Raw genomic sequence first — 27,248 nt, 5'->3', positions numbered from 1 at the left:
GGTGGGCGAGGCGGGGGCGGGGGCGGGGCCTTGGCGGAGGCGCCCCGCCCCGCTGCCCACTCTCTGCCTTGTCCGCTAGATGTGCGGCGGCGCCTCTCTAGTCAGTCACTCGTGTGCCTAGGTCTCTCGGCTTCAACCTCGCATCCGCGAGTGTGACTCCACGCGCGGGTGCCGGAAGTGGGCTCGTGCCCTGCGGTTTCTGCTCCAGCGCGGCGACGGTCGCCACGGTGGCGGCCACTGCATCTCGTCCCACGCCCGCAGTATCAGCGGACCCTGAGCCCATGACAGGCCAGGGCCAGTCGGCGTCCGGCTTGTCGGCGTGGAGCAGCACGATATTCCGCCACGTCCGCTACGAGAATCTGGTGGCGGGCGTGAGCGGCGGGGTCCTTTCCAACCTCGCGCTGCACCCCCTTGACCTCGTGAAGATCCGCTTCGCGGGTAAGAGACCAGTCAGACCCTGGGCTTCTTGCTGTCACCCCGAACTGAGTGATAAAGACACAGAGGGAGGGCCTCTCCCTCACCTGGCTCTTGGCGTACTGCGGGCGAGGCGAGAGCTGAAGAAGAATAATGTTTGCCCGGGCTCCCGTGGGGCCAGATTTGAGGAAGGGGGGTCTGGTTTAAGTGTTCTGGCTGCCGGCGTCCACTTTCCCCCAGTACTAAGGGATGAGAAGAATGGATATAAAAGTCTGAGAAAGGTTCTCATTGGTATAGAACGTGAAACTCAAAAGCCTGCTTTATAAAATAAGAAAGGGTTGATCACATTTCAGGGCTTAAACCTCACACGTGCAAATCGTTCACCCTTGGAGGTACAAGTACCCTCCTCCCCCACCCCACCCCCAGCTTTTCGAAAGTTCGCTTCACACCACCTCGCTTTTAGGAAAGGCTTTCATTAGTAGGCCTTTTTCCGCTCACCCCCAAATCGGAAAGAATTCGCCATTACAAAAAGAAGGCGAAAATCGAGAATAGCAAGTTCAGCGTTTGTTTTGCACCAAGCCCTTGAGAGGCAGCGTGCAAGAATGGCACCACCAGCTCCCTTCCTAGAAACTACATTCAGCATCTCAACGTCAGTCAGTCATAGCTTTGAACTGTTTCTGTGAGCATCTGTGCTTTATCTGGATTTATTTTGTGCATTCTTTAGCAAAGTGCGTGTTAAGGTAATTGCTTCTTCGCTTTATGCACTTTTGGCCTATATTAAAGCTTTCATGCTTTACTTTAGCATAGCCAGGAAACCTGTACTTGGAAATCTTAGAATAGACACGTGTTTGCCCTCTGGGCTGAGAGGGAAATCCTGGAGTAGGGAGTAATCACATTGTTACAATTTGATAGAAATCAATTGTACAGAATTTTCTTGAAAGTTTGTTGTTGTCCTGTGTAGTATGGTACCGGTCCTTGTGAAGGAATAAGTAGCTAGAATCCAAATAGTACAAGTTTTTATTTAGCTTTATTGAATTAAGTGCATTAAGTGAATTAACTGTATGGAAATTAAGGAAATACTTTAAAAGTTAAACTCAACATAACATTTTGAAAAAGATAGCTTCAAAAAATGTCTGTCATAACTTTATTTGGAAACTCTTTTCTGGCATTTCAGTTCTCTTACTGAAAGTGAGGTCCAGCTGCTTTTGCCTCAAAAGCAAATGAAGAGGCAAAGTTGATAGAAAGGAAACTTTGCTTTATTTTGGAGGCTGGAACTGGGGGCAGGGACAGACTCTTGTCCCAAGGCTAAATTCCCTCCCTGCCATTGACAATCAGTGGGAAAGGACGTTTATAGGTAGAGGAAGCGGGTTACGTGTAAAAACAGCACAGGCAGCCCGACAGTCATCTTGAAATTGGTCATGCAGCATAAATTGATTGTTTTAAGTACAGCTAGTCTTCAGTTCGAGGGTCCATTTGTTCTCATTTCTTTGAGGCCATTTTTTAGAATTGTGGCAGCTAATGTCATGGCTACAGTTTTGGTCATCTTCTGCCCCGGATGGGTGTTTCAGTATCTATCAAACTGGTTAAAGGATATGGCTCAGAATATTATTTATAGCCCTTGAAGAGGAATGAAAGGTCCTTGACTTTGCTTAATGATAAACTATTAGTATTTGGTCCTGTTGGACTGTTTTTCCTTTGCTTCTCTATTTTCTCACTTTTCAATTAAACTTATTTGACTTAAGTTTTTCTACAGACAGAAGGCTGGTAGATGATGGAGTTGGAGGAAGGGAAGGACTAGACAGTCCTGCTCTGTTTAATTACTACAAGTTAAGGCCTACCTTGAGAATTAGATCTGCACAAGTGGTTTATCTTAAAGAGTTAGGAGATTCTCTTCTGTTCACTTTTATCTTAGCCTTTTAACATTTGTATAGGATATAGAATCACCTAAATAAAGTGCTTGCCCTTAGGAAACTTACATTGTAATTTTAGTCTTGCTGCTGCTAAGTTGCTTCAGTCGTGTCTGACTCTGTGCGACCCCATAGACGGCAGCCCATGAGGCTCCCCGGTCCCTGGGATTCTCCAGGCAGGAACACTGGAGTGGGTTGCCATTTCCTTCTCCAGTGCATGAAAGTGAGAAGTGAAAGTGAAGTCGCTCAGTTGTGTCCGACTCTTAGTGACCCCATGGACTGCAGCCTACCAGGCTCCTCCGTCCATGGGATTGTCCAGGCAAGAGTACTGGAGTGGGTTGCCATTGCCTTCTCGAATTTTAGTCTTGAGACTCAGTCAAATAAAAAGTAACTGTAGACAACATAAAATTAAGGTCAAATTGGAATAAATCCAAATACCAAAACAGGAGTAGTAGTAGACTGTTAAGAAAGTTATAGATTGGTGATGGCCATATGTATCTGTACCTGTTAAAAATCTGGTTAGCCTTGAGGTTCGCCAGAGAAGGACAAAAATTTTGACAGCTGGAGAGGAGATAAGAAGTCATTGAAAATTAGTGAAAATTATGGAGGGTTCTCCCTAGAAGAGAACCCACAAAGACATGTAATTTCCATGGAGTTTACCATACATGCACAAATAAGAATTACAACAGCAAGGAACATTCATTGAGTGTTTACTTGCAATAAGAGCAATGAACTAAGAACTTTTCTTGCATTAGATCATTTACTGCTCTGAACAACACTGTGAATTTATTATTCCTGATACACATGTGAGGATAATTGGAGTTGACTAACTTGCCCAAGTCGTAAGTCATCTGAGATTTGAATCTAGATCTGAGTTAAGTCTAACTCAAAACCCTCTGGCACTTAAGCCTTACCCCAGTAATTCCTGGTATACTGTGACTTGAACATGAAGGCAAGAATTCTGGATTTGGCTGCAGGTGCAGATCTATGTGACTTGGTATTTCTCAATTTTATGTAAGAGCAAAAGAGGTGATGGTTGAGATGATAATTTTAGTGTGCTTGGCCTGGTGAGTTTAAGACAGTGCTGTGGTGCAGACTATGCCTAAGAAAAGGGGATTCTTGGTACCTGAGAATATTGGTAACATTAATTAAATGTAGAATGTATTAGGAGACCAGTAGGACTGAAGTGACAGTTAAGGCAATCAAGATAGGAGGACAAAATTAAAGCTCTAGGAGTTGAAGCAGTTGAACAGAAGTTGAACTGTGTAACAAGAAACCCCCACTGTGGCTGTGCATAGCACAAGTGTGGCTGTGAAATGGTGATAGAAAAGAAAACTTAGGAAGATGACTAACCGAAATCAAAATATCATATAGTTGACTGACCATCAGCATTAATGCTAGGATATTTAATGCTTTCATAAAATTAAGCCCTTTTAATAAAATTACAATACCTAGTGATGGGGATGTTAGTCTTGACCATTAAACCAAATGTGCAGTATTTCAATGAGTTCAGTTGCAAATTGGAATTCAGAGGTGTCCACAATAGTCGAAGGAGTAGAAATCATTTCGTGTGAGAAATAACTGGAGGAACTAGTTTAGCTTATGACATGGGAGGGACTTAAGGTATTTAGAGAACTGCCCTGTGAGAAAGGGAGCTGCCTTATTGCAGGTAATCTGAAACGCAGAGGTTGGGTGGAAATGACAGGGAAGCAGGTTTTGGCCTGGCAAAGTCGTGGTGCTCAGAAGTGAAACTGGTGATGAATACTAGTGGTTCAGCAATTGGATGATAATGGCTAGAAGACATTTTTGTGGTGGGTGGAAAGGTCACTTGAGGTGATTATTGAGGCCCCTTATTACTTCAAGATATCATTTTAAGCCATCAAGAATGGTGAGTGGGAGCCTTAACAAAGAATGTGAAGTAAAAATAGTAATTTTCTAAAATAATTTGAAATCCTAATAGTGTATAGGTTAATCTAAGGAACCTAAATGTAGAGTGCCCTTAACAAGAATAGCATGCAGTCAAGTTTTGTATGTATATGGTATTGCAGGACCTGGTAGCATAAATAATAACTTACTGAATGCTTGCTATGTGCCAGCATGCTTTTAAGACTTGCTTTATATGTACTGAAGAAAGTGAAAGTGAAGTTGCTCAGTCGTCCCCGACTCTTTGTGACCCCATGGACTGTAGCCTACTAGGCTCCTCCGTCTGGGATTTTCCAGGCAAGAATACTGGAGTGGGTTGCCATTTCCTTCTCCAGGAGATCTTCCCAACCCAGGGATTTATTAACTCACTTAATTCTCTCTTTTATGAGAGTTTCTGTTATTTTCTCCATTTTGTGCATGAGAAAACTCAGGCACAGAGTAATCTAGTAACTTACTCGGAGTTACAGAGTAAGTGTTGAAATAGGGATTCAAACCCAGGAAGTCTGATTCCATAGCTTTTGCTGTTAGACTGAAACCCTAAATGGGTAGTTTGGTATATCTAAAGGGTAAAATGCTAGAGGTTGAAATGAAGTGATTCCAGAAAGTTAAGCTTCCAGATTGACACATCTTTTATGCCATGTAAAAATTGAAACCAGGTCTGGATGTTAGGAATGAGGTCAGGACTGTCGTTCAGTTGCTAAGTCATGTCCGATTCTTTTTGGCCCCGTGGATTGCAGCACTCCAGGTTTCTGTGTCCTTCGCTATCTCCCAGAGTTTGCTCAAACTCATGTCCATCGGGTCTGTTATGCCATCTGACCATCTCATCCTCTGTCGTCCCCTTCTCTTCCTGCCTTCAATCTTTGCCAGCATCAGAGTCTTTTCCAGTGAGTCAGTTCTTCACATCAGGTAGCCAAAGTTTTGGAGCCTCAGTATTAGTCCTTCCAATGGATAGTCAGGACTGATTTCCTTTGGGATTAACTGGTTTGATCTCCTTGCTGTCCAAGGGACTCTCAAGAGTATTCTTCAGCACCAGAGTTCAAAAACAGTTTGAGATCAGAACTGGAGTTGTGGAAACCAAAGCCTGAGGGTAGAAATTGAAACTACATAGTGACTGAGAAACTAAGCCTGCTGAATGGAAAGAGTGCCTAAAAACCAGCATTTAAAGGATGGGTAGAACAGGAGACTGCAAGAAAATGTAACGGTCAAAGTAAGAGAGAAATCAGGAAAGAGTGAAACCAGCCCAGGGAGGTGAACGATGTCAGATGTGGTCACGGGATAAAGAGAGGAATCCCAAAGTGCACATGGAGGTCTTTAAACTGCAGTAGCAGGTGGAGGCCACACCAGCCTTCGGTGGATTGAGAAGCAACGGAGGTGAGAACGTCCATGCTGAGATTGTAGTTCCCTCTTCCAGAAGCTTTACTGACAGGGAGGCACTGGGATCTGAAAGGAGACACTCAGGAGATGAGATAATTTGAGTTTTTATTTTGTTGGGAAAAAAACTAAAAAATGAGGACAAGATTGGAGATGGAGGCCAGAAGATAATTAGTGAGATTTCTAAGGGGTTCTAAGCAAACAGAATCTAGAGCAGTCTCTCTCAAGCTTTTCTGGTCACAACCCTCAGTAGGAAATTTTTTTTTTCTTTTTGTTTTCCAGAACTTTTTATTCTGTTTTGGGGTATAGCTGATTAACAATGTCGTGGTTGGGGTGAACAGTGAAGGGACTCAGCCATACTTACACATGTATCCATTCTCCTCTGAATGCCCCTCCCATCCAGACTAGCACATAACATTGAGCAGAGTTCCATGTGCTATACAGTAGGTTCTTGTTGGTTATCCATTTGAAATAAAGCAGTGTGTACGCGACCTTCCCAAAGTCCCTAACTATCCCTTCCCCCCAGCAACCATAAGTTCATTTTCTAAGTCTGTGAGTCTCTAGGAAATAAATTTTTATCTTAGCCATCTAATGCGAGCACACACTCTTGCCTGGAGAATCCCAGGGACAGAGGAGCCTAGTGGGCTGCCGTCTATGGGGGTCTACAGAGTCAGACACACATGAAGAGACTTAGGAGCAGCAGCAGCGAGCACACACAGATATTACTGAAACAAGTTTCATAAAGCAATACTTATCCTTACTGCCTGTGATGTCATTTATATTGTCTTCCACTCCAGTCTGTTGCTGGTGGCGGTTTTTGTTTTGTTCGTTTGTTTGTTTTTGTTTTTTTTTTAATGATCTGCTCAATCAGTTTCTGGACCCATCTGCAGCTTTCAAAATGCTGAGATAGAGTACAAGTAGAGGGGATTGGTTTTATTTATTAAGAGGGACCAGCTCTTCAGTGTGACAGAGGAAAGGAAGGATAAAACTAACATGCAGCAAATGAAACAGGTTGTAATAGGGTAGTTAAAATTAGTGTCCCCTGTCCTGGCTCCCTTTTGCTCAGCAAACTTTTCTTTCTTCCCATTATGTCTGTTGGGCTTCCCTTGTGACACAGTTGGTAAAGAATCGCCCTGCAATGCAGGAGACCTGGGTTTGATTCTTGGGTCAGAAAGATCCCCTAGAGTTGGACATGGCAACCCACTCCAGTATTTCTTGCCTGGAAAATTCCATGGACAGAGGAGCCTGGTGGACTACAGTCCATGGGGTCTCAAAGAATCAGACATGACTGAGTGCACATGCACACAATTGTGTCTGTTGGCATCTTTTAGTACTATCACAGGCCATTATAACAGTTATGCAGGAAATATTTAGATGTAACTACAAAATTTTCAGTGGCAAGTATTTTTGAGACCATTATGAGGCCATTTAGGCCAAAACTACTCACTATATTTTATTTATATAGTGATTGTAATTCAACTTCAGAGAGGCCCTAATTCAGACCCTCTTCATCTCAGTAACTGTGCAGTCGTCTCCTGTTTTCTTGCTTCCAGGTTTTCCACCTTCAAGTGCATTCCCCCCAGGGTACCAGGGTCTCCTTTCTAAACACATATTTGATTATCTTAGGCACACCTGAACCCAAGTTTGAGAAATCTGGGACTTTGATCATAGGTTTGATCGTAGGCAAATGTTCTTTTGTGATTTTTAAGAATGTTTACATTTAAGCCTGTCTTAGTCTGCTAGGGCTACCATAACAAAATACCACAGGCAGGGTGGCTTAAACCACAGAAATTTATTTTCTCCTAGTTTTAGGGGCTTGAAGTCCAAGATCAAGGGACCGGCAGGGGTGGTTTCCAGGTGGGGCCTTTCTCCTTGGCTTGCACATAACTGCCTTCTGACAGTGTCCTCACAGGACTTTGCTCAGTGCGTATGCATTCCTGCTGTGTCTTCCTCTTTGTAAGGACACCAGTACTGCTGAATTAGGGTCCTGCCCTTATGATCCTATTTAATCCTAATTACCTCCTTATAGGCCCTGTCCCAAGTACCCTCACACTGGGGGTTAGGGCTTCAATATATGAACTGGAGGAAGGATGCAATTCCTTAAAGAGGCCCTTGTCCTGCCTCATAAGCTAAGTTCCTACCATCCTTTCCCTCTAAGAGCTGTGCACTTCAACTGTCCCATGTTCCCAGGATTCTCCCCAACAGCGCCAGGTGCTGTGACGCTCCATGTATTTGTACCAGCTGTCCAGTGGTCTAGAGAGAAATTTTCTCTTCTTTTCCCAAGAACAAATTTCTAACCAATCTTCAGGACTCTACCCTTTATCTGCTCTCACACTTTCCCCCTGTCAGCCTCCTGCCTCTCTCCAGGTACTCCTATATATAATGGTGATCGTGTTTCTTCCTTATTCCTATAGCTCTTCATAGGTGTACCACAGTTCTTATGACTTTGTCATGAGATTGTTTTTCCATTTTGCCTTGAGAATTATATCCTCCTCAGGGTCAGAGTTTGTGTCATACTTAGGCTTATATTCCTTCTTTGCCTGGCAATGATAAAGAATCAATACATTGTTTTCTTAATTTTTTTTAACAAAATTTATCTGTGAACAAATGAATATTTTTAAAAATTAAAGATTTGGTCCTACATATATGATAAAGTAGATAAAGTTATAGTATTAATGAAGTATAGGGTACAGAATGATGTTGCCTATTACTGAGATACTTCATACTGTATATTCCTAGGATTAAATGACTTCTCAAAACAAAGGAATCATTGGTTCATATATAAATCAATGATTTTTGTGATTTCTTTTTTTTTTTTAACCTCAAAAGAAAAATTGTGTTGTGAGCTTATTGAAAGGAAAACTTACTTAGAAGGCATTTAACACAGGAAAAGGAGCCATGAAATCCAAGAGAACCACCAGAAAGATTATAAAGTACACAGCAAAACATTTCTTGATAGCCAGTTACTCAACTACATCCCTTTAAACTTATATTTTATAAAACTCACGACAGCCTGTGAGGTAGAGAATATTTATCCCCAGTTTATAAAAGAGGATGCTAAAGCTCAGGTAGAAAACACCAGGTGGCTAATGAGGGACCTTAAATATCAAAACCCAGGTCTTCTAACAAAGCCTAGTGCACTTTAATCTCACTTCATGGTGTAACATTGTCAGGGTTAATGATGAAAGAAACTGACTTTCCCCCTTTGGCTGGCCTGGGTAAGTAGTGTGCACAGTAAAGCAGTGGCAAGGGTACACTGAACTGGGTATGCCTGGATTTGACTAGTGGACTGTAATTTATACTGTGTAAGCTTTCTGGGGGACAGTTTCAGTGTGAAATTTGTAACGTTAAATTTATACCCTTTAACTCCTTCTAATTCCCCTTCTCACTATATAAAGATTTGTGCAAATTGTTGACCAGAATTTTCTTTAGAGACCTTTCGATAATAGCAAAGAGGGAAAAACAATTCACATGTCAACCAGAGGATTGTTTGTCCGAATGATGGGATATCTGTGAGAGGCAGCACCATCATATCATTGTTCAGATCTTATTTTTGAAAGGCTTTAGAAATCTTTTTTTTTGGTGGGAAGGGGGGGAATCTTTTGAAAAATCCTATTTTACCATATATTGATTTTATAAAAACATAGTCAGTATTATAAATTTGGCATTCTTTTTCATTCCATTTCCCTGTAGGAAACAGAAGACACATTCAAAATAGGATAGCTCTGGAGTATTGTTGTTGTTCAGTGGCTAAGTCACATCTGACTCCTTGACCCCATGGACTGCAGCACTCCAGGCTTCTCTGTCCTTCACTGTTTCCCAAAGTTTGCTCAAGTTCATGTCCTTGATTAGTAATCCTATAACTATCTCATCCTTTGCAACCCTCTTCTCCTTTGGCTTTCAATCTTTCCCAGCATCAGGGTCTTTTCCAATGAACCTGCTATTCACATCAAGTGGCCAAAGTGTTGGAGTCCTTCCAGTGAATATTCGAAGTTGATTTCCTTTAGTATTGACTGTTTGATCTCCTTGCAGTCGAAGAGACTCTCAAGAGTCTTCTCCAACACCACAATTCAAATGCATCAATTCTTCAGTGTTCAGCCTTCTTTATGGTCCAACGCTTACATCCATACATGACTGCTGGGAAAACCATAGGTTTGATTATATGGACCCTTTGGAAAAGTGATATCTCTGCTTTTTAATATGCTGTCTAGGTTTGTCATAGCTTTCCTTCCAAGAAGCAAGCATCTTCCAATTTCATGGCTGTAATCACCACCCACAGTGACTCTGGAGCCCTAGAAAAGAAAATCTGTCACTGCTTCTACGTTTTCCTCTTCTCTTTGCCTTGAAGTGATGGGACCGGATACCATAATCTTACTTTTTTGAATGTTGAGTTTTAAGCCAGCCTTTCACTCTCCTCTTTCCCCCTCATCAAGAGGCTCATTAGTTTCTCTTTGTTTTCTACCATTAGAGTGGTATCATCTGTACATCTGAGGTTGTTGATATTTCTCCCAGCAATCTTGATCCCAGCTTGTGCTTCATCCAGCCCATCATTACACATGAGGTACTCTGCATATAACTTAAATAAACAGGGTGACAGTATACAGCCTTGTTGTACTCGTTTCTCAGTTTTGAACCAGTCAGTTGTTCTATGTAAGGTTCTAATTGTTGCTTCTTGACCCAGATACAGGTTTCTCAGGAGACAGGTAAGGTGGTCTGGTATTCCCATTTCTCAATAAATTTTCCAGTATGTTGTGATCCACACAGTCAAAGGGTTTAGCATAGTCAGTGAAGCAGAAGTTGATATTTTCCTGAAATCCCTTTGCTTTCTTTATGATCCAGTCAATGTTGGCAGTTTGATCTTTGATTCCTCTGCCTTTTCTAAATCCAACTTGTGTATCTGGAAGTTCTTGATACATATACTGCTAAAGCCTAGCTTGAAGGATTTGGGGCATAACCTTACTAACATGGGAAATGAGTGCAATTGCCTGGTAGTTTGAAAATTCTTCAACATTGCCCTTTAGGATTGGAATGAAAACTGACCTTTTCCAGTCCTGTGACCACTGCTGAGTTTCCACATTTGCTGGCATATTGAGTGCAGCAAAAGGACTGTTTACAAAGATGTAAACAAAGATGTAAACCTACAAAGCAGGTTAGTAGGACAAGGCTGTATGTTCTCACCCTGTTTATTTAACTTTTACGGAGAGAACATCATGCAAAATGCCAGACTGGATGAATCACAAGCTGGAATCAAGATTGCAGGGAGAAATAACAATAACCTCAGATATGCAGACACCACCACCCTAATGGCAGAAAGCAAAAAAGAATGACAGAGCCTCTTGACGAAGGTGAAAGAGGAAAGTGAAAAGGCTGGCTTAATACTCAACGTTCAAAAAACTAAGGTCATGGCATCTTGGCATCACTTCATGGCAAACTTGGGCCCCAAAATCACTGTGGATGGTGGCTGCAACCATGAAATTAAAAGATGCTTGCTGCTTGGAAGAAAAACTATGACAAACCCAGACAGTGTATTAAAAAGTAGAGACATCACTTTGCTGACAAAGGTCTCTATCGTCAAACCTATGGTTTTTCCAGTAGACATATACAGATGTGAAGGTTGGACCATAAAGAAGACAGCATCAAAGAATTGATGCCTTTAAATTGTGGTGCTGGAGAAGACTCTTGAGAGTCCCTTGGACTGCAAGGAGATCAAACAAGTCAATCCTAAAGGAATCAACCCTGAATATTCATTAGAAGGACTGATGCTGAAGTTCCAATACTTTGGCCACCTGATGGGAAGAGCTGATTCATTGGAAAAGACCCTGATGCTGGGAAAGATTGAAGGCAAAAGGAGAAGAGGGTGGCAGAGGGTGAGATGATTGGATTGTATCACCAACTCAATGGACATGAATTTGAGCAGGAGACAGGAGACAGGACTCCAGGAGACAGTGGAGGACAGGGAAACCTTGCGACCATGGGGTTGCAAAGAGTCAGAATGACTTAGGGACTGAACAACAATGCATCTTATAGGAAAACCACAAGGAATAATGCAGGATTTGGGTACTAGAAACAGTTTGGGCTGTTGTCACCTGAAGGGCCCCAGGACAGGGAGAGTCATTGAGAGAGGGTCACCTTGAGAGGAACTTTGAGCTTCAGTAGAGGAATCCAGCCTACCCAAGGCAACCTCCGCAAGAATAAATATTAATATCTGCATCTGCTCTCTTCTATCCCTTTCATCTGCCTGGGTTCACCACCAACCCAACTCAACTAGAAGCTAGAGGCAACATCAGACTTCTAGGGCAGAACATGGTAGAGAAGAGTGGACTCTGGTTCTGGAAAGGAAATGGAAGATATTTAGGCTGTATCAATTGAGCACATGTGTTTTGAGAGCCTACAATGTACAAAGCACTATGATAGGAGTGTGCATATTGCAATGAAAAAGTAGTCTCTGCTCTCACAGAGCAATGAGAAGCCAGGATAATTGAACAAAACAAACAACCCCACTAATTATTGCAACGAAGAGTATTTTCTTATGGTAGGGGATGTATGGTATGCCATGGGGAAACTGCATCTAGAGGGTAGGAAGGTATCCCCAAAAGAAACGATTGTTAAACTGAGACCTGAAAGAGGAATCAAAGTTACTTGTATATATGCTGTTCTTTCGAAACATCCCACCCTCACCTTCTCCCACAGAGTTCAAAAGTCTGTTCTGTACTTCTGTGTCTCTTTTTCTGTTTTGCATATAGGGTTATCGTTACCATCTTTCTAAATTCCATATATATGTGTTAGTATACTGTAATGTTCTTTATCTTTCTGGCTTACTTCACTCTGTATAATGAAAGCAAAAAAAAAAAAAAAAGAATTAGAAAAAAAAAAAGTTACTTGTATGAAGGAACAGTTAAGAAGAGAATTGTCGTGGCAGACCATCAATAGCCTGTGCTAAAGTGTTAAGGTCAGAGGCTGTGTAAGAACTGAAAATTGTTGAACATTCTAGCAATTTTCCTCAAATATTTTGAAGTGTCGGCTTCAGTGAGCCAAGTACTATGCAGTAAGTTCCCTAAGGCAGCTTTGTTGAATACAGAGAGAGAATGAAGAGGAGACTGGGGCTTGTGGTAGAAGAGTAATGGAGGGTCTTATGTAATGTGTTAAGGAATAATGTTCTTTATTGTTTGGGGTGTAGAATAGTTTTAAGTATAATAAATAAGTGACTTATTGAAATGCACATTTCTAGAAGGATTTCTCAACCTGCAGTGCAACTACTGGGGCAAGGCAGCAAAACTGGAGATACGAAAGCTAATTTAATTTCTATTGCTAGTGAAGAAGTGATGGTGTCCTAAAGTAGGGCAGTGGCAATGTGAACTGAGAGACATGGATCGGTCCAGGAAAGACTTGTGATGTAGAATCAATAGGATGTCTTAATTGGTAAGAGGTTGTGAAAGGAGGAGTGTTTGTGGACTCTGGTGTCTGTCCAGGTTTCTGTCTTGAGCATCTGTATAGATGGTGTGTTAGTTGCTAAGCCAGGTCCAACTCTTGAGACCCTGTGGACCAAGCTCCTCTGTCCATGGGTTTCTCCAGGCAAAAATACTGGAATGGGTTGCCATTCTCTTCTCCAAGGGATCTTCCTGACCCAGGGATCAAACCAGAGTCTCTTGCATTGCAGGCAGATTCTTTACCATTTGAGCCATCAGAGAATCCCTGTTTATTGACTAACACAGAGTAGTGGATAAGAGCATCTTCAAAAGGGGTGGAGAAAACTAGTTCAGTTTTGGATTTGTTCAAGTTACAGTGTTTGTTAGTTGCATTATTTATGTAGATTTGAAGATCAACAAAAAGGTCTGGTCTAGAGTTAGTTCAGTTCAGTCGCTCAGTTGTGTCCGACTCTTTGTGACCCATGGACTGATGCACGCCAGGCCTCCCTGTCCATCACCAGCTCCTGGAGTTTACTCAAACTCATGTCCATTGAGTCGGTGTTGCCATCCAACCATCTCATTCTCTGTCGTCCCCTTCTCCTCTCGCCTTCAATCTTTCCCAGCATCAGGGTCTTTTCAAATGAGTCAGTTCTTCGCTTCAGGTGGCCAAAGTATTGGAGTTTCAGCTTCAACATCAGTCCTTCCAATGAACATTCAGGACTGATTTCCTTTAGGATGGGCTGGGTGGATCTCCTAGCAGTCCAAGGGACTCTCAAGAGTCTTCTCCAACACCACAGTTCAAAAGCATGAATTCTTCAGCGCTCAGCTTTCTTTATAGTCCAACTCTGACATCCATACATGACCACTGGAAAAACCATAACCTTAACTAGACGGACCTTTGTTGACACTGGCGTTTATATCCACAGACAAAAAAGAAAGGGAGGAAATATACTACAATAAGGGCAGTCATCTTGGAGTGGTGGCGTTGGGCATGGTTTTTATTTTCTTTATGCTTTCCTGTGAGAGGAGGAAATGGCAACCCACTCCAGTATTCTTGCCTGGAAAATTCCATGGACAGAGGAGCCTGGCAGGCTACAGTCTATGGGGTCACAAAGAGTTGGCCATGACTGAGTGACTGAGCACATGCTTTCCTATATTTTGGAAATGTTCTGCAGCATACATGTTTTGCTATTTAAAACACCATTTTTAATGACTGTATGCTGAAAGTGAAAGTGAAGTTACTCAGTCATGTCCAACTCTTTGCAACCCCATGGACTGTGGCCCATCTGGCCCCTCTGTCCATGGAATTCTCCAGGCAAGAATACTAGAGTGGGTTGCCATTTCCTTCTCCTGGGGATCTTCCTGACCCAGGTTTTGAACCCAGGTCTCCCACATTGCAGGCAGATGCTTTACCTTCTGAGCCACAAGGGAAGCTTTCCCCTCTCCAGGGGAATCTTCCCAACCCAGGGATTGAACCCAGGTCTTCCACATTGCAGGCGGATTCCTTACCAGCTGAGCCACAAGGGAAGCCCAAGAATACTGGAATGGGTACCTATCCCTTCTCCAGCTGTTCTTCCCGACCCAGGAATTTAACCAGGGTCTCCTGCATTGCAGCCAGATTCTTTACCAACTGAGCTATCAGGGAAGTCCAATTGTATGCTAGTTTAATATTTATTACATGAAGGAGGCTTTAAAAATTACTTCAGTTGGAGATGTGAAGCATCTGAAAATGTTCTTGGGTGAAAGATAACAGAAATAAAAGTTTAAAAGTTTCCCCTAGGCCTGCATTGTTTTATTTTATTACAAAAAGTATGTCATCATTGTTTACTTTACATCGTCAAATTTGTATTGTTGAATTGTCTTTATCATTCTTCCTCTGTAACCACTCAGCCAGTCTTGTTCTCTGCAGATAGCTACTATTAACCATATGCAGTGTTTCAGCCTATTCCTTTTATAGCTGTCAATCTTTCTGAATATTTAGAGTAGTCCACAGTATAGATATATCATAATTTATCTAAACATTTCCCTGTTTTAGGATATTGAAATTACTTTAACTTTTGCCATCACAGAAGATGCTTCAGTGAACATCACTGTATGTATATCTTTGTAAATTTGTGGCCGTGTTTATATAGGATATATTTTTTGAAATGGAACTGCTAAGTCAAAGAATAGTTACATTTGAATTTTTATTAGATAGTGTTAAACTTCTCTCAAAAAGACCATGAAAATTTCCCTATAACAAATCATAAAGCTCTTTTAATTCTGAAGGCAAGAAAAGAGAAAAAGCTACCTTGTCTAATTTGCATTTTATTGGTAAGGTTGAAAACTCTTTCAGTGCTTCTTTTTTTATTGAATACAATATTATATACTACTGGTGTACAATATAGCAATTCACAGTTTTTAGAGGTTATACTCCATTTATAAAATATTTGCTTAATTTCTCATGCTGTATGTGTGACATTCTCTTTTAAATTTTTTTATTTTATATTGAATATAGTTGATCTACAACATTGTGTTAGTTTCAGGTGTGCAGCAAAGTGATTCAGTTATATATGCATACGTGTATCTATTCTTTTTCAGTCTTTTTCTATGTAGGTTATTAAAGAGTATTGAGTAGCGCTCCCTGTGCTCCACCCCTAGGTCTTTGTTGATTATTTATTTTGTATATAGTAGTATGTGTATGTTAATCCTAGCCGTCTAGTTTACCCCTCACCCTCACCTTTCCCCTTTGGTAACCACAAGTTTGTTTTCTAAGTCTGTGAGTCTATTTCTGTTTTGTAAATAAGTTGGTTGGTATCATTTTTTTAGATTCCACATGTGAGCAATATCATATGTTTGACTTCAGTCAGTATGATAGGTCCATCCATATTGCTGCAAATAGCATCATTTTGTTCTTTTGTATTGTTCCATTGTGTATGTGTATATCTGTGTGTGTGTGTGTGTGCTCAGTTGCACAGTCATGTCTGACTCTTTGCATGTATATATGTATTATATCTTTATCCATTCGTCTCTCATTGAACATCTAAGTTGCTTCTGTGTCTTGGCTATTGTAAATAGTGCTGCAATGAACACTGAGGTGCGTTTATCTTTTTGAATGAGAGTTTCCTCCAGATACATGCCCAGGAATGGGACTGCTGGATCCAAAAGCTTTCAAGTATATTTAGGTCCTCTTTGTTTACTTTTGTTTTTTTTATTGCTGTAGGAGATGGATCCAAGAAGATTTTGCTGCAATTTACGTCAAAGAGTGATCTGCATATGTTTCCCTCTTAGAGCTTTATGGTGTCCATTCTTATATTTAGGTCTTTAATCCATTTTCAGTTTATTTTGTACATGGTGTTAGCGACTGTTCTAATTCCATTCTTTCGCACGTAGCTACCCAGTTTTCCCAGCACACTCATGGAGGGACTGTCTTTTCTCCATTGTACATTCTTGCCTCCTTTGTCACAGATTAATTGGCCGTAAGTGGGTGGGTTTATTTCTGGCATCTCCATTCTGTTCCATTTGACTGTGTGTAATTTTCTGTGAATCAACAGTTTATGTAATTTGCCCATAAAATTTTTAGGGACTGTTTGTCGTTTTCTCATTTGTGAATCCTTTTTTTGTAAATTAGATATATTATGTCTATATTACTCTTTTCAATCTCTTCTTGGTTTATGGGATCTTTCATAAAACAGAAGTTACTTAAAATAAGTATTATCTTTTAAACTTCCAAAACAGATTTAAATTCTTATTTAAAAAATATAGAATGTATATTGTTAGTTTTTGTTTTACCCTATCATGTTTTATTAATTTAGATCTTTTGAGAGAAAAGAATGGATGAGATTTTCTACTTTCTACTCTGATGTTGGTGTGTGTGTTGGTGGGGATGGTGGTAAGAGAATTTCCAGAAACATTTATTCCATTCTCTATATTTTCTTTCTTTATTGCTGCTCATATTTTTATCCAAGTTTTCATTGAGAGCATACTAAGCACTTAAAACTTGGATAAATATATGAATGTATTAATTTTAAAATGCCAAATCCTGGAGAATAATTTTATCAACAAAAAATGATTTTTTTTCGAATTTACCTCCTTTATATGACTGATTGTGTGACATATGTTTATAGTTCAGAGCTAGAACTTTGCTTCCACCTAACTCTGTGTATCCTTTACTGCAGTGAGTGATGGATTGGAACTGAGACCAAAATATAAAGGAATTTTGCATTGCTTGACCACCATTTGGAAACTTGATGGACTACGGGGACTTTACCAAGGAGTAACCCCAAATGTGTGGGGTGCAGGTTTATCCTGGGGACTCTACTTTTTTTTGTGAGTAGCTCTGGGAGATTTTACAGTTATAAATAAAAAGAAATTTTTGTTTTTAATGAATTTTTAAAAAATCAGTTGGTGAAACAAAATGAATCATTTAAGCAGTTTCTCTGACTTCAAGAGCTCGGAAGCATAGAATGCCTTACTAGTCTCATTTTCTGTAAGCTTTTATCATTTATCAGAGGCATTTGGTTTGGGGAAAAGTTCTTAATAAGAAGAAGGTAAAAGGATGAGATGGACATTCTTCCAGAAACCATTTCTGTGAGTTGCATCAGGAAGGTGGCCTCCCAGAACACGTGTGGTTCATACTGAACTTGAAAGGGCAGAAGTGATCTTGGAGCCCTCATAAGAACATGTATCACAGGACAGCCCTTTGGGAAAAGAGAGTCAAAACCAGTGCGTGACTGAAAGAGTCTGAGGCATGTTTCTTCTTATCTCTTATTTGACCTGCTCCTTCATCTTCATAGCTCATTCATTTTCTCACTCCTTTACTGGCATCACCATTTGTTATTCCTGCCAGTGGATGCTTACTGAAGAAGCCACAGACAGCATCTGTGGCAGCCACTTTTCAAGTTGCTGAGTGTTCAAGGGTGAAGAAACAAAGCGTTATCACCCTGCCGTGGGGGAGCGTGTGCTGCCCTGAGCTTGCCTCTGATATTTGAAACTGAATCCATGAATGGGGAAGCTTTTGTTTATTACATGGAATTTTAGGGAAACATCAGTTCAGTTCAGTTCAGTCGCTCAGTCGTGTCCGACTCTTTGTGACCCGTGGATTGCAGCACGCCAGGCCTCCTTGTCCATCACCAACTCCTGGAGTTTACTCAAACTCATGTCCATTGAATCAGTGATGCCATCCAGCCATCTCATCCTCTGTCGTCCCCTTCTCCTCTCACTTTCAATCTTTCCCAGCATCAGGGTCTTTTCAAATAAGTCAGTTCTTCGCTTCAGGTGGCCAAAGTATTGGAGTTTCAGCTTCAACATCAGTCCTTCCAGTGAACCTTCGGGACTGATTTCCTTTAGGATGGACTGGTTGGATCTCCTTGCAGTCCAAGGGACTCTCAAGAGTCTTCTCCGACACCACAGTTCAAAAGCATCAATTCTTCACCACTCAGCTTTCTTTATAGTCCAACTCTGACATCCAGACATGACTACTGGAAAAGCCATAGCCTTGATTAGATGGACCTTTGTTGGCAAAGTAATGTCTCTGCTTTTTAATATGCTGTCTAGGTTGGTCATAACTTTTCTTCCAAGGAGCAAGCATCTTTCTATCTCATGACTGCAATCACCATCTGCAGTGATTTTGGAGCCCAGAAAAATAATTCTGCCACTGTTTCTCCTGGCGTATTTGCCTTTTCCTCTTTTGTGTCCTGTAGTTTACTTGATCTCTCATAATCTTATGGTAGGGTCCAAAGCAACCTTAAAATGTTTTGTAAGTGAAAACAAAGTAAAAACCAGCCTTAATATTGTTTAAATATTTTTCCTATTTTCAGTTGTAAGGTATGCTTAGATGGGTGAAACTGTATGTATAAAGTTTATTGTGTTAATAACTTTAGAGTTATGTAGATTCTTTAAAGAGAGTTTCTAAGGGCAAGTCATGTAAGGTTTAATGTGTTGAAATCATCTTATAATAAAACAATATACTTGTTTTATGATGAAATGGATTGGTCAAGTTTGGAAAGATTTATTTAGTTGAAGTCGTCTTCCTGGAAGAAGATGGAAATTGGAGTTAGAGAAAAAAGGAGATTGATGACTCCCTTAACTCAGAAGTATTTTGTGGCTGTTTTCCGCCAAGTAAAGTAGAAATGTCAGTGTTCCATTCAAGTGTGGCTCAATTAGCCAGGCCTTCCCATCACTCTACACATGCTCCTGTTTCCCTATTGAAGCTGCACCTGTTTCTCCACACCTGGCTCAGTGCTGCCTCCTCTGATCAGTAGTAACTTCTGAATCTCTCATGATGTCATCTGTGTTATCTTTTGTTATGATTAACAGTTGAGTGTGTGATGAAGATATTTTACATATGTATTGCCAGCCTTCCGTATTTGGGGGGGGGATGGTGTAGTCTTCCAGTAAACCCATTGTTTGAGAAAGGTCTTATTTTGTGGTTGGATTACTCATTGACTTCTACTTTTGGGATATTGTTAAGTTACCCACAGTTTAAAATAGCATTTCCTGCTTTGTGACCCCCACTCAAATATTTATCCAAGTGTCTTTGTTTTATTCTTCCAGCTACAATGCCATCAAGTCATATAAGACAGAAGGCAGAGCAGAACGGTTGGAGGCAACGGAGTATCTCATCTCAGCTGCTGAAGCTGGTAAGGCGGTGTGTGAAATATAAAACATCAGCTTCCAACTTGGTTTTCACTTTTGTTCTTTATTTGCCTTTTTTCCTGTGAACATCTGAGTTTAATTATGCTCCTCTAACTATACTAATCAGTTATTGCATGAAATTTCTTAGAAGGCATGGATTACCTTGCCTGATGGATTACCCTGAGTAGATTTCAAGAATTTTACTTATCACAAAGGATATAACATGTTATATATATTTATATGTATAAATTTGTACATTATACATATAATTATACATTATATGTATAAATCCTTATGACTCTGATTCAAGATGATTTGATATAGGATTCTTCAACTAAAGTATGATTTCAATCTTCAAATTAAACAATTTAGTAGCCTTGTTTATTGGAGAAGGAGTTGGCAACCCACTCCAGTGTTCTTGGCTGGAGAATCCCCGGGACGGGCGAGCCTGGTGGGCTGCCGTCTGTGGGGTCGCCCAGAGTCGGACACGACTGAAGCGACAGCAGCAGCAGCAGCCTTGTTTAATTGCCTCATGTATGTATAATATTCAGACTTATGGGGACGCTCAGGGGTTGTACCTACAACTGTAAGATGTGGTTCCTGAGGCACAGACCTAGGGTTAATGAATGGGTAGGCATGGTTTTTGGTGGTCTTAAAACAAAGTATAACTTATAAGTCCTGCTTTGATACCTTGTTATCTTGGTTCTTTTGCAGGGGGTTGGCAGGTGGGCGGAAACATCATGTCACGCCACACAGTCTGTGAGCACTTAGTTCCCCCACCAGGTGTAAAAGCGCTGAGTCCTAATCACTGGACCACCAGGAAATTTCCCCACCCTGGTTTCTTAATGTTTACTGAATTTTTAAAATTTTATAGATTTATTTTTTAATTGAAGGGTAATTGCTTTACAGAATTTTGTTGGTTTCTGCCAAACCTCAACATCAATCAGCCATAGATATACATAGGTCCCCTCCCTCTTGAACCTCCCTTCGATGTTTACTGATTATTTTTTAAGGCATGAATTACCTTGCTCATTTTTGAATACCTGCCTAACTGCTGTCAGAGACCTGACTCACAGTAGGACTCAATATGTGTTGAATAAAGGACTACTTAGGAAAGGTAGCAAATGAGAAACTAAACCAGATTACTTATTTATTTATTAACGTCACTTTCTGTAAAAAATGTAAATATTACTTCTGTCTTTATGCAGTTATTTAATTTTTGAGGTGTAGTGGCTACTTTGAGTGGGTTTGAGGAAGACTGTGATAACGCTGAGGTGGGTATACGTGTGCACATGCCCAGATGGTTGAGATGCTGGTTTCCTGGTCCTTTCCCCAGCCTTCAGTCCCCATGGCTTGTACTGTGTCCTCCTCTTAAGCGTCTGTATCTCTTCATCAGCATCTGCTTCCCAGGACCTCCATCTGTTCTCCACACCTTGTTTAGGAGCCAGGACATCTTTGCTGCCCTCACACCTCTCAAAGGGAGTGTTTCACATTTACCTCCTTTTAAATTTACTTCTCACTAACCACATGGAAAACCTTTTAAGACCACCAAAAACTATGTCTACCCATTCATTAACCCTAGGTCTGTGCCTCAGTGACCACATTTTACAGTTTTAAGTACAATCCCCGAGCACCCCCCATTCTTTATATAAACAGACTGTTCTTAATTCGGATTGTCAGAAGTGAGAAAGTACCTGTATGCTGAGTAATAATAGTATCTAAATCTGATTTCAGGAGCCATGACCCTCTGCATCACCAACCCACTGTGGGTAACAAAAACTCGCCTTATGTTACAGTACGATGGTGTTGTTAATGCTTCACAGCGGCAATATAAAGGAATGTTTGATACGCTTGTGAAAATATATAAGTATGAAGGTGTGCGTGGATTGTATAAGGTAATGAATTATTACCAACATATTTCTAATATCTGGCAATTGTAATTTCCTTTGACTCTGTTATCTGAGTTCTGCATGACCTGTAGTCAGTCCTGAAAAAAAAGTCAAATTTGGGCAAGGAACAATTTAATGAAAACTGCAATCTGCATTGAAATTGTACTTTAAACCATTTGTCCTCATTACCATAAGTAGTATCATGACGCAGGTGGGTGAGAGAAGCACTGTCTAAAACTTTCAATAACCATTTCTCTAAGTCACACATTGATGTCACCCATTCCTTACTCCTCTCCCCGTAAGCTGTGGTCCTTTGGGAACTTGCTTGGTTTAGCCTTTTCTTCTATATCTTTTTTAGGGGTTTGTTCCTGGGCTGTTTGGAACATCACATGGTGCCCTTCAGTTTATGGCATATGAATTATTGAAGTTGAAATACAACCAACATATCAATAGATTACCAGAAGCACAATTGGTAAGATGAATTTCAAGAAAAAAAAATTTTTTTGGTATTTACTTTTATGGGCATTTAATAGATGGAAATTTTATCCTGTGTAGTAGTATTGCTATGATGAGTACCGACTCTGCCACTAATTTAATTTACAGCTAAATACTCTATAGGCTAATGACACATAAATGTTAAAAGTAGAACAGGTAAATGTTAAAAACAGAGTTTGTGTTAAGAGAGGAAACTGCTTTTCACTTATGGATCCACTTCAGTGTTTTCCTATCTTTATTTTTAAAGAAACTCCATCTAAAAAAAATGTCTCATATTGTCATTTTAGAGCACAGTAGAATACATATCAGTTGCAGCACTATCCAAAATATTTGCTGTGGCGGCAACATACCCCTACCAGGTTCTAAGAGCTCGTCTGCAAGATCAGCACATGTTTTACAGCGGCGTACTGGATGTGATGACGAAGACATGGAGGTAAGAGCACATATGTGTTAGAGTGGCTCGTAGGAGGGACCTTGTAAATCTTAAACTATCCAGCTGACATTGGTTTTATAGCAAAGACCATGTCTGTGGTGAAGACATGGCTGATGGCTCCTTCCTGAGCATATCCCATTTACTACATGAGACTTCATTTGTAAAATTTGAATTTCTATGTTGACAGAGTTGTTTATAAAAATCAAATGAGTACACAAAAATAAACTCAAAATGGATTAAAGATCTAAATGTAAGACCAGAAACTATAAAACTCCTAGAGGAGAACATAGGCAAAACACTCTCCGACATAAATCACAGCAGGGTCCTCTATGACCCACCACCCACAATATTGGAGATAAAAGCAAAAATAAACAAATGGGACCTAATGAAAATTAAAAGCTTTTGCACAACAAAGAAAACTATAAGTAAGGTGAAAAGACAGCCCTCAGATTGGGAGAAAATAGTAACAAATGAGGAAACAGACAAAGGATTAATCTCAAAAATATACAAGCAACTCCTGAAGCTCAATTCCAGAAAAATAAATGACCCAATCAAAAAATGGGCCAAAGAACTAAACAGACATTTCTCCAAAGAAGACATACAGATGGCTAACAAACACATGAAAAGATGCTCAACATCACTCATTATCAGAGAAATGCAAATCAAAACCACAATGAGGTACCATTACACGCCAGTCAGGATGGCTGCTATCCAAAAGTCTACAAGCAATAAATGCTGGAGAGGGTGTGGAGAAAAGGGAACCCTCTTACACTGTTGGTGGGAATGCAAACTAGTACAGCCACTATGGAAAACAGTGTGGAGATTTCTTAAAAAACTGGAAATAGAACTGCCATATGACCCAGCAATACCACTTCTGGGCATACACACTGAGGAATCCAGATCTGAAAGAGACACGTGCACCCCAGTGTTCATCACAGCACTGTTTATAATAGCCAGGATATGGAAGCAACCTAGATGCCCATCAGCAGATGAATGGATAAGGAAGCTGTGGTACATATACACCATGGAATATTACTCAGCCATTAAAAAGAATTCATTTGAATCAGTTCTAATGAGATGGATGAAACTGGAGCCCATTATACAGAGTGAAGTAAGCCAGAAAGATAAAGAACATTACAGTATACTAACACATATATATGGAATTTAGATAGATGGTAGCGATAACCCTATATGCAAAACAGAAAAAGAGACACAGAAGTACAGAACAGACTTTTGAACTCTGGGGGAGAACATGAGGGTGGGATGTTTTGAAAGAACAGCATGTATATTATCTATGGTGAAACAGATCACCAGCCCAGGTGGGATGCATGAGTCAAGTGCTCGGGCCTGGTGCACTGGGAGGACCCTGAGGAGTCGGGTAGAGAGGGAGGTGGGAGGGGGGATCGGGATGGGGAATACATGTAACTATATGGCTGATTCATGTCAATGTATGACAAAACCCACTGAAAAAAAAAGAAAAAAAAAATAAAATCTCCTTGAAAAAAAAAAAATCAAATGAGATATGTGAAAGTGCTTTGACAAATTAAATTTTAGGTGTTGTAAACTATTTGAATGGCATTGAGCATAGGGAGTCATAAAAAAACTAATTTAATATAATTAAGAAGGCCCCACATCTCTACCGGTATCAGGACTTTTGCAAATAACTTGTTTCTGTATGTGGAATAGACGCTTGTTCTTTGGTGTGGGAATCCTTAAACTGTTATAGGTAGACATCCCCATGTTTCTTTTTAATTCTATAAGGTCAGAACAGAATATTCACCATTTCAATTCAGTTCACTTCAGTAAATTTGTATTGAGAACCTAAGTGAAAAGTTTCAAGGCTGTATTCCAACTCTAGGCATGAAGGAAATAAAGTTTTATTTTTGTGTGTGCTGTATTTAGTATTGTCTCGCATTTATTTATGAAATGTTTAATGCCTGTGTTAGATCAGTTAATGTTCATGTTAACTCCTACATGTTCATACATTTAAGGCATCTGGAAGATGGTTATGATTAAAGCGCTTTTTAGCTCATTTTGAGGTGTCCCTGCCCTCTCTTCCTCATTGCCACAAAAGGCATGTAAGCCCTACGAATGGTTCATAAACTGTTATTTCAGGACATTGAAAACATGAACTCAAATCCCAGTGAGGTTTAAATGCTGGCTCTGTGCCCTGTCTGCTAAACTTTTGTTTTCAGGCTAGTTCTGTAGGAAATTAAGCATGTGTATGTGTGTGTGTGTGTGTGTATATATATATATATATATATATATTTTTTTTTTTTTTTTTTTTTCTCTTTCTCTCTCTCTAAAGGAAAGAAGGCATCGGTGGATTTTACAAAGGGATTGCCCCCAATTTGATTAGAGTTACTCCAGCCTGCTGTATTACCTTTGTGGTATATGAAAATGTCTCACATTTTTTACTTGGCCTGAGAAAAGATGACATAAACTAAGAGAAGATAATTCCAGCACATCTGCCCAATGCAGCAACATGCTCCTTTGTATTTGAGACATAAAACTCAGAAGATTACTGCACAGCAACATAGCTCATAATCAAACTTGGTCTGTAATCATTAGAAGTCACAGAACGGCTCAGTCTTCACCATGTTTTTCTGCTTTTGCCTTCCCCATGGGTATGGGACTTGGCTACCTCTCCCTGAAATGGCTGCCAGCAACACAACAGTAAAATTGACACCAAGTGGAGAATTTCACAAATTTTCTCCATTTCATTGTCCAAGTAGAAGCTGATTTGCAGCATTTGCTGGATGGATTTGAAGAATGCGCTGCTTTTTCTGAACTCATTTGCCTGGATTGGCTTTAAAAATCAACCTCTGTGCAATAGCAAGAAAATGGCCTCTTAAAAGATGTCATTGATATTTGAAGAATAAATTAAACGTTAAGGATTTACTGGGAAAGATATTGCCCAAATCCTGACCGTTTTTGAATTGGGAAAGTTTGGTGGGGAAAAAAAGTCCTCCATAAATGTGCTTTAGTTTTAATTCAGCTGGAATGCAGTTGAAATTTGAAAAATTCAAGAAGTTATATACTTTTACTTTGAGAAATATCTGACATGTGTTGTCATTCCATCACTACTTTTTTCCCAGAGGCTTGTTTTATAATTTAAAATGTAATCCTGGATCCCTCTGTTATTTTTTGGCATAGATACTTACTGTCTTTTTAATTTATAAAATCAGAACAAAATCCAGCAGTATTCAGCCCTTATTTAGCCTTCCTGACCATAAATCAGTAGCTAATAGATAACCTTATATAAATACTAGATGAATGAGAGTGTATTTGTTGACAAACTGGAAATGAAAAGTTTTAACTTTGACTTCAGATTTCAGATACGTGGTTTCAGATCCCAAACAATTGATCAGTCTACATTGTTTGTTCAAAGTCAGGTTTAAATACAGATTACTCTAAAGGCCAGTCTTGATTTTACTTTTGAGTTATTGTAATTGTCTATAAATATAGAGGCCTCTGCCCCAAAATGATCCTTATGTCACCAAATATACCCTCAGTCATCTAGTATCTATATAAGGTGATCTATTAGCTACTCCAGTAAGTAATTTTTATTTACATATGAATGCTTTTTTGCACTACCACCTATTTGTTGTAAATAAAATATTGTGGTTTTCAAAGCCATATTTAAATGGTTCTTGGAAAAGAGGTCTATTTTTTATATTTTAAAAATGGCTTTGTTTTAAAAATAAAGGTGAAATGATCAGTACTTAGTTGTATTTATTTTGTTATATGCAGAGGAATGCAGTGTAAATATGATATATTTCCCTACTTTTGAATTAAACTATAATTTATATAAAATCCTGATAGTAGTCCCTATATGGAAAGACAAGTTGGATTGGCATTTGCAATTTTAGAGGTAGTGTCATTTGAATGCCTCCTGTGTACCCCTAAATTAACAAGGCATAATTCCTGTTCTCTAAGGGCATACAGACTTGCAGGATGAATCAGCATTAAATAACTATACAGTTCTAGATTAAGAACATGGAAGATTTCTACAAACCCCGCAAGAGTTCTGAGGATTCATTCCACTTGAACAATGGTTATAGCACCTCTTACTGCTCTGTGCCATCTGTGTCTGCTAACATGCTTGAGGATGAAGCAGTAAATGAGCTACGCAACATTCCTGCCTTTAGGGAATTCTCATTTTTTGTGTGAGTGACCAAAATATGCATAATATAACTTCGGGTATTAAATGCTCGAAGAAACTAAGGAATAGTGGGAATAGTGTTGCTATGTCATGTAGGACAGTTGAGGTCGGGAAAGTTCTCTTTGAGGAGGTAGTATCTGAAACATTGACATAAGTGAGGAAGCAAGTCGCTATGATATGTCAATGTATGAAAACAAGTCCATCTAAGAAATGGAAACTGTTATTTGAGTCAACTTTGAGGATTAAACCCAGGAGGAGCATATCAGAAAGCTCTGAGAAGTGAAGTAATGGCACAGTTTTGGAAGCTTGTTGAGACAGAGCTCTTCCTTAAGTGATGTATTATTGACAGTTTATACAATCCAGATCTAAGAATCATCATGGCCCCTTGTAAGATCAAGAAGGAATGTTATCTTTTAAGGACTTGTCTTGCTGATGCTAGGAGAATGTTTCTCTTTATAGTTGAGCAGGTATTTCTGCTGCTAAGGAAGTTTGGCGGATGCATAATGCAGATACACAATGCACAGTAGTGGGGACAGAGGCTACCAAAGGGCAGAGAAAAAATTGTTTAAATTTTTCTTGTCATAAAACATGAACTTTAATGATCAATGGGGGGAAACTGGAGTAGTCAGT

General features: G+C 39.9%; 1 protein-coding gene across 1 annotated transcript; it reads left to right on the top strand.

The window, feature by feature from the left end:
• Window positions 1-10: 10 nt before the first annotated feature.
• Window positions 11-27,248, top strand: SLC25A32 (solute carrier family 25 member 32). Its single transcript, XM_065903327.1, has 7 exons — window positions 11-438; window positions 17,179-17,329; window positions 19,556-19,641; window positions 21,371-21,531; window positions 21,884-21,997; window positions 22,308-22,453; window positions 24,762-27,248. The coding sequence occupies exons 1-7, from the start codon at window positions 282-284 to the stop codon at window positions 24,898-24,900; spliced, it is 954 nt and encodes a 317-aa protein (XP_065759399.1). The 5' UTR covers window positions 11-281; the 3' UTR covers window positions 24,901-27,248.

The sequence above is a fragment of the Muntiacus reevesi genome, chromosome 12 (assembly GCF_963930625.1).
Source record: "Muntiacus reevesi chromosome 12, mMunRee1.1, whole genome shotgun sequence".
NCBI classification, from domain to species: domain Eukaryota; kingdom Metazoa; phylum Chordata; class Mammalia; order Artiodactyla; family Cervidae; genus Muntiacus; species Muntiacus reevesi.
This window is presented reverse-complemented; position numbering and strand designations above follow the sequence as displayed.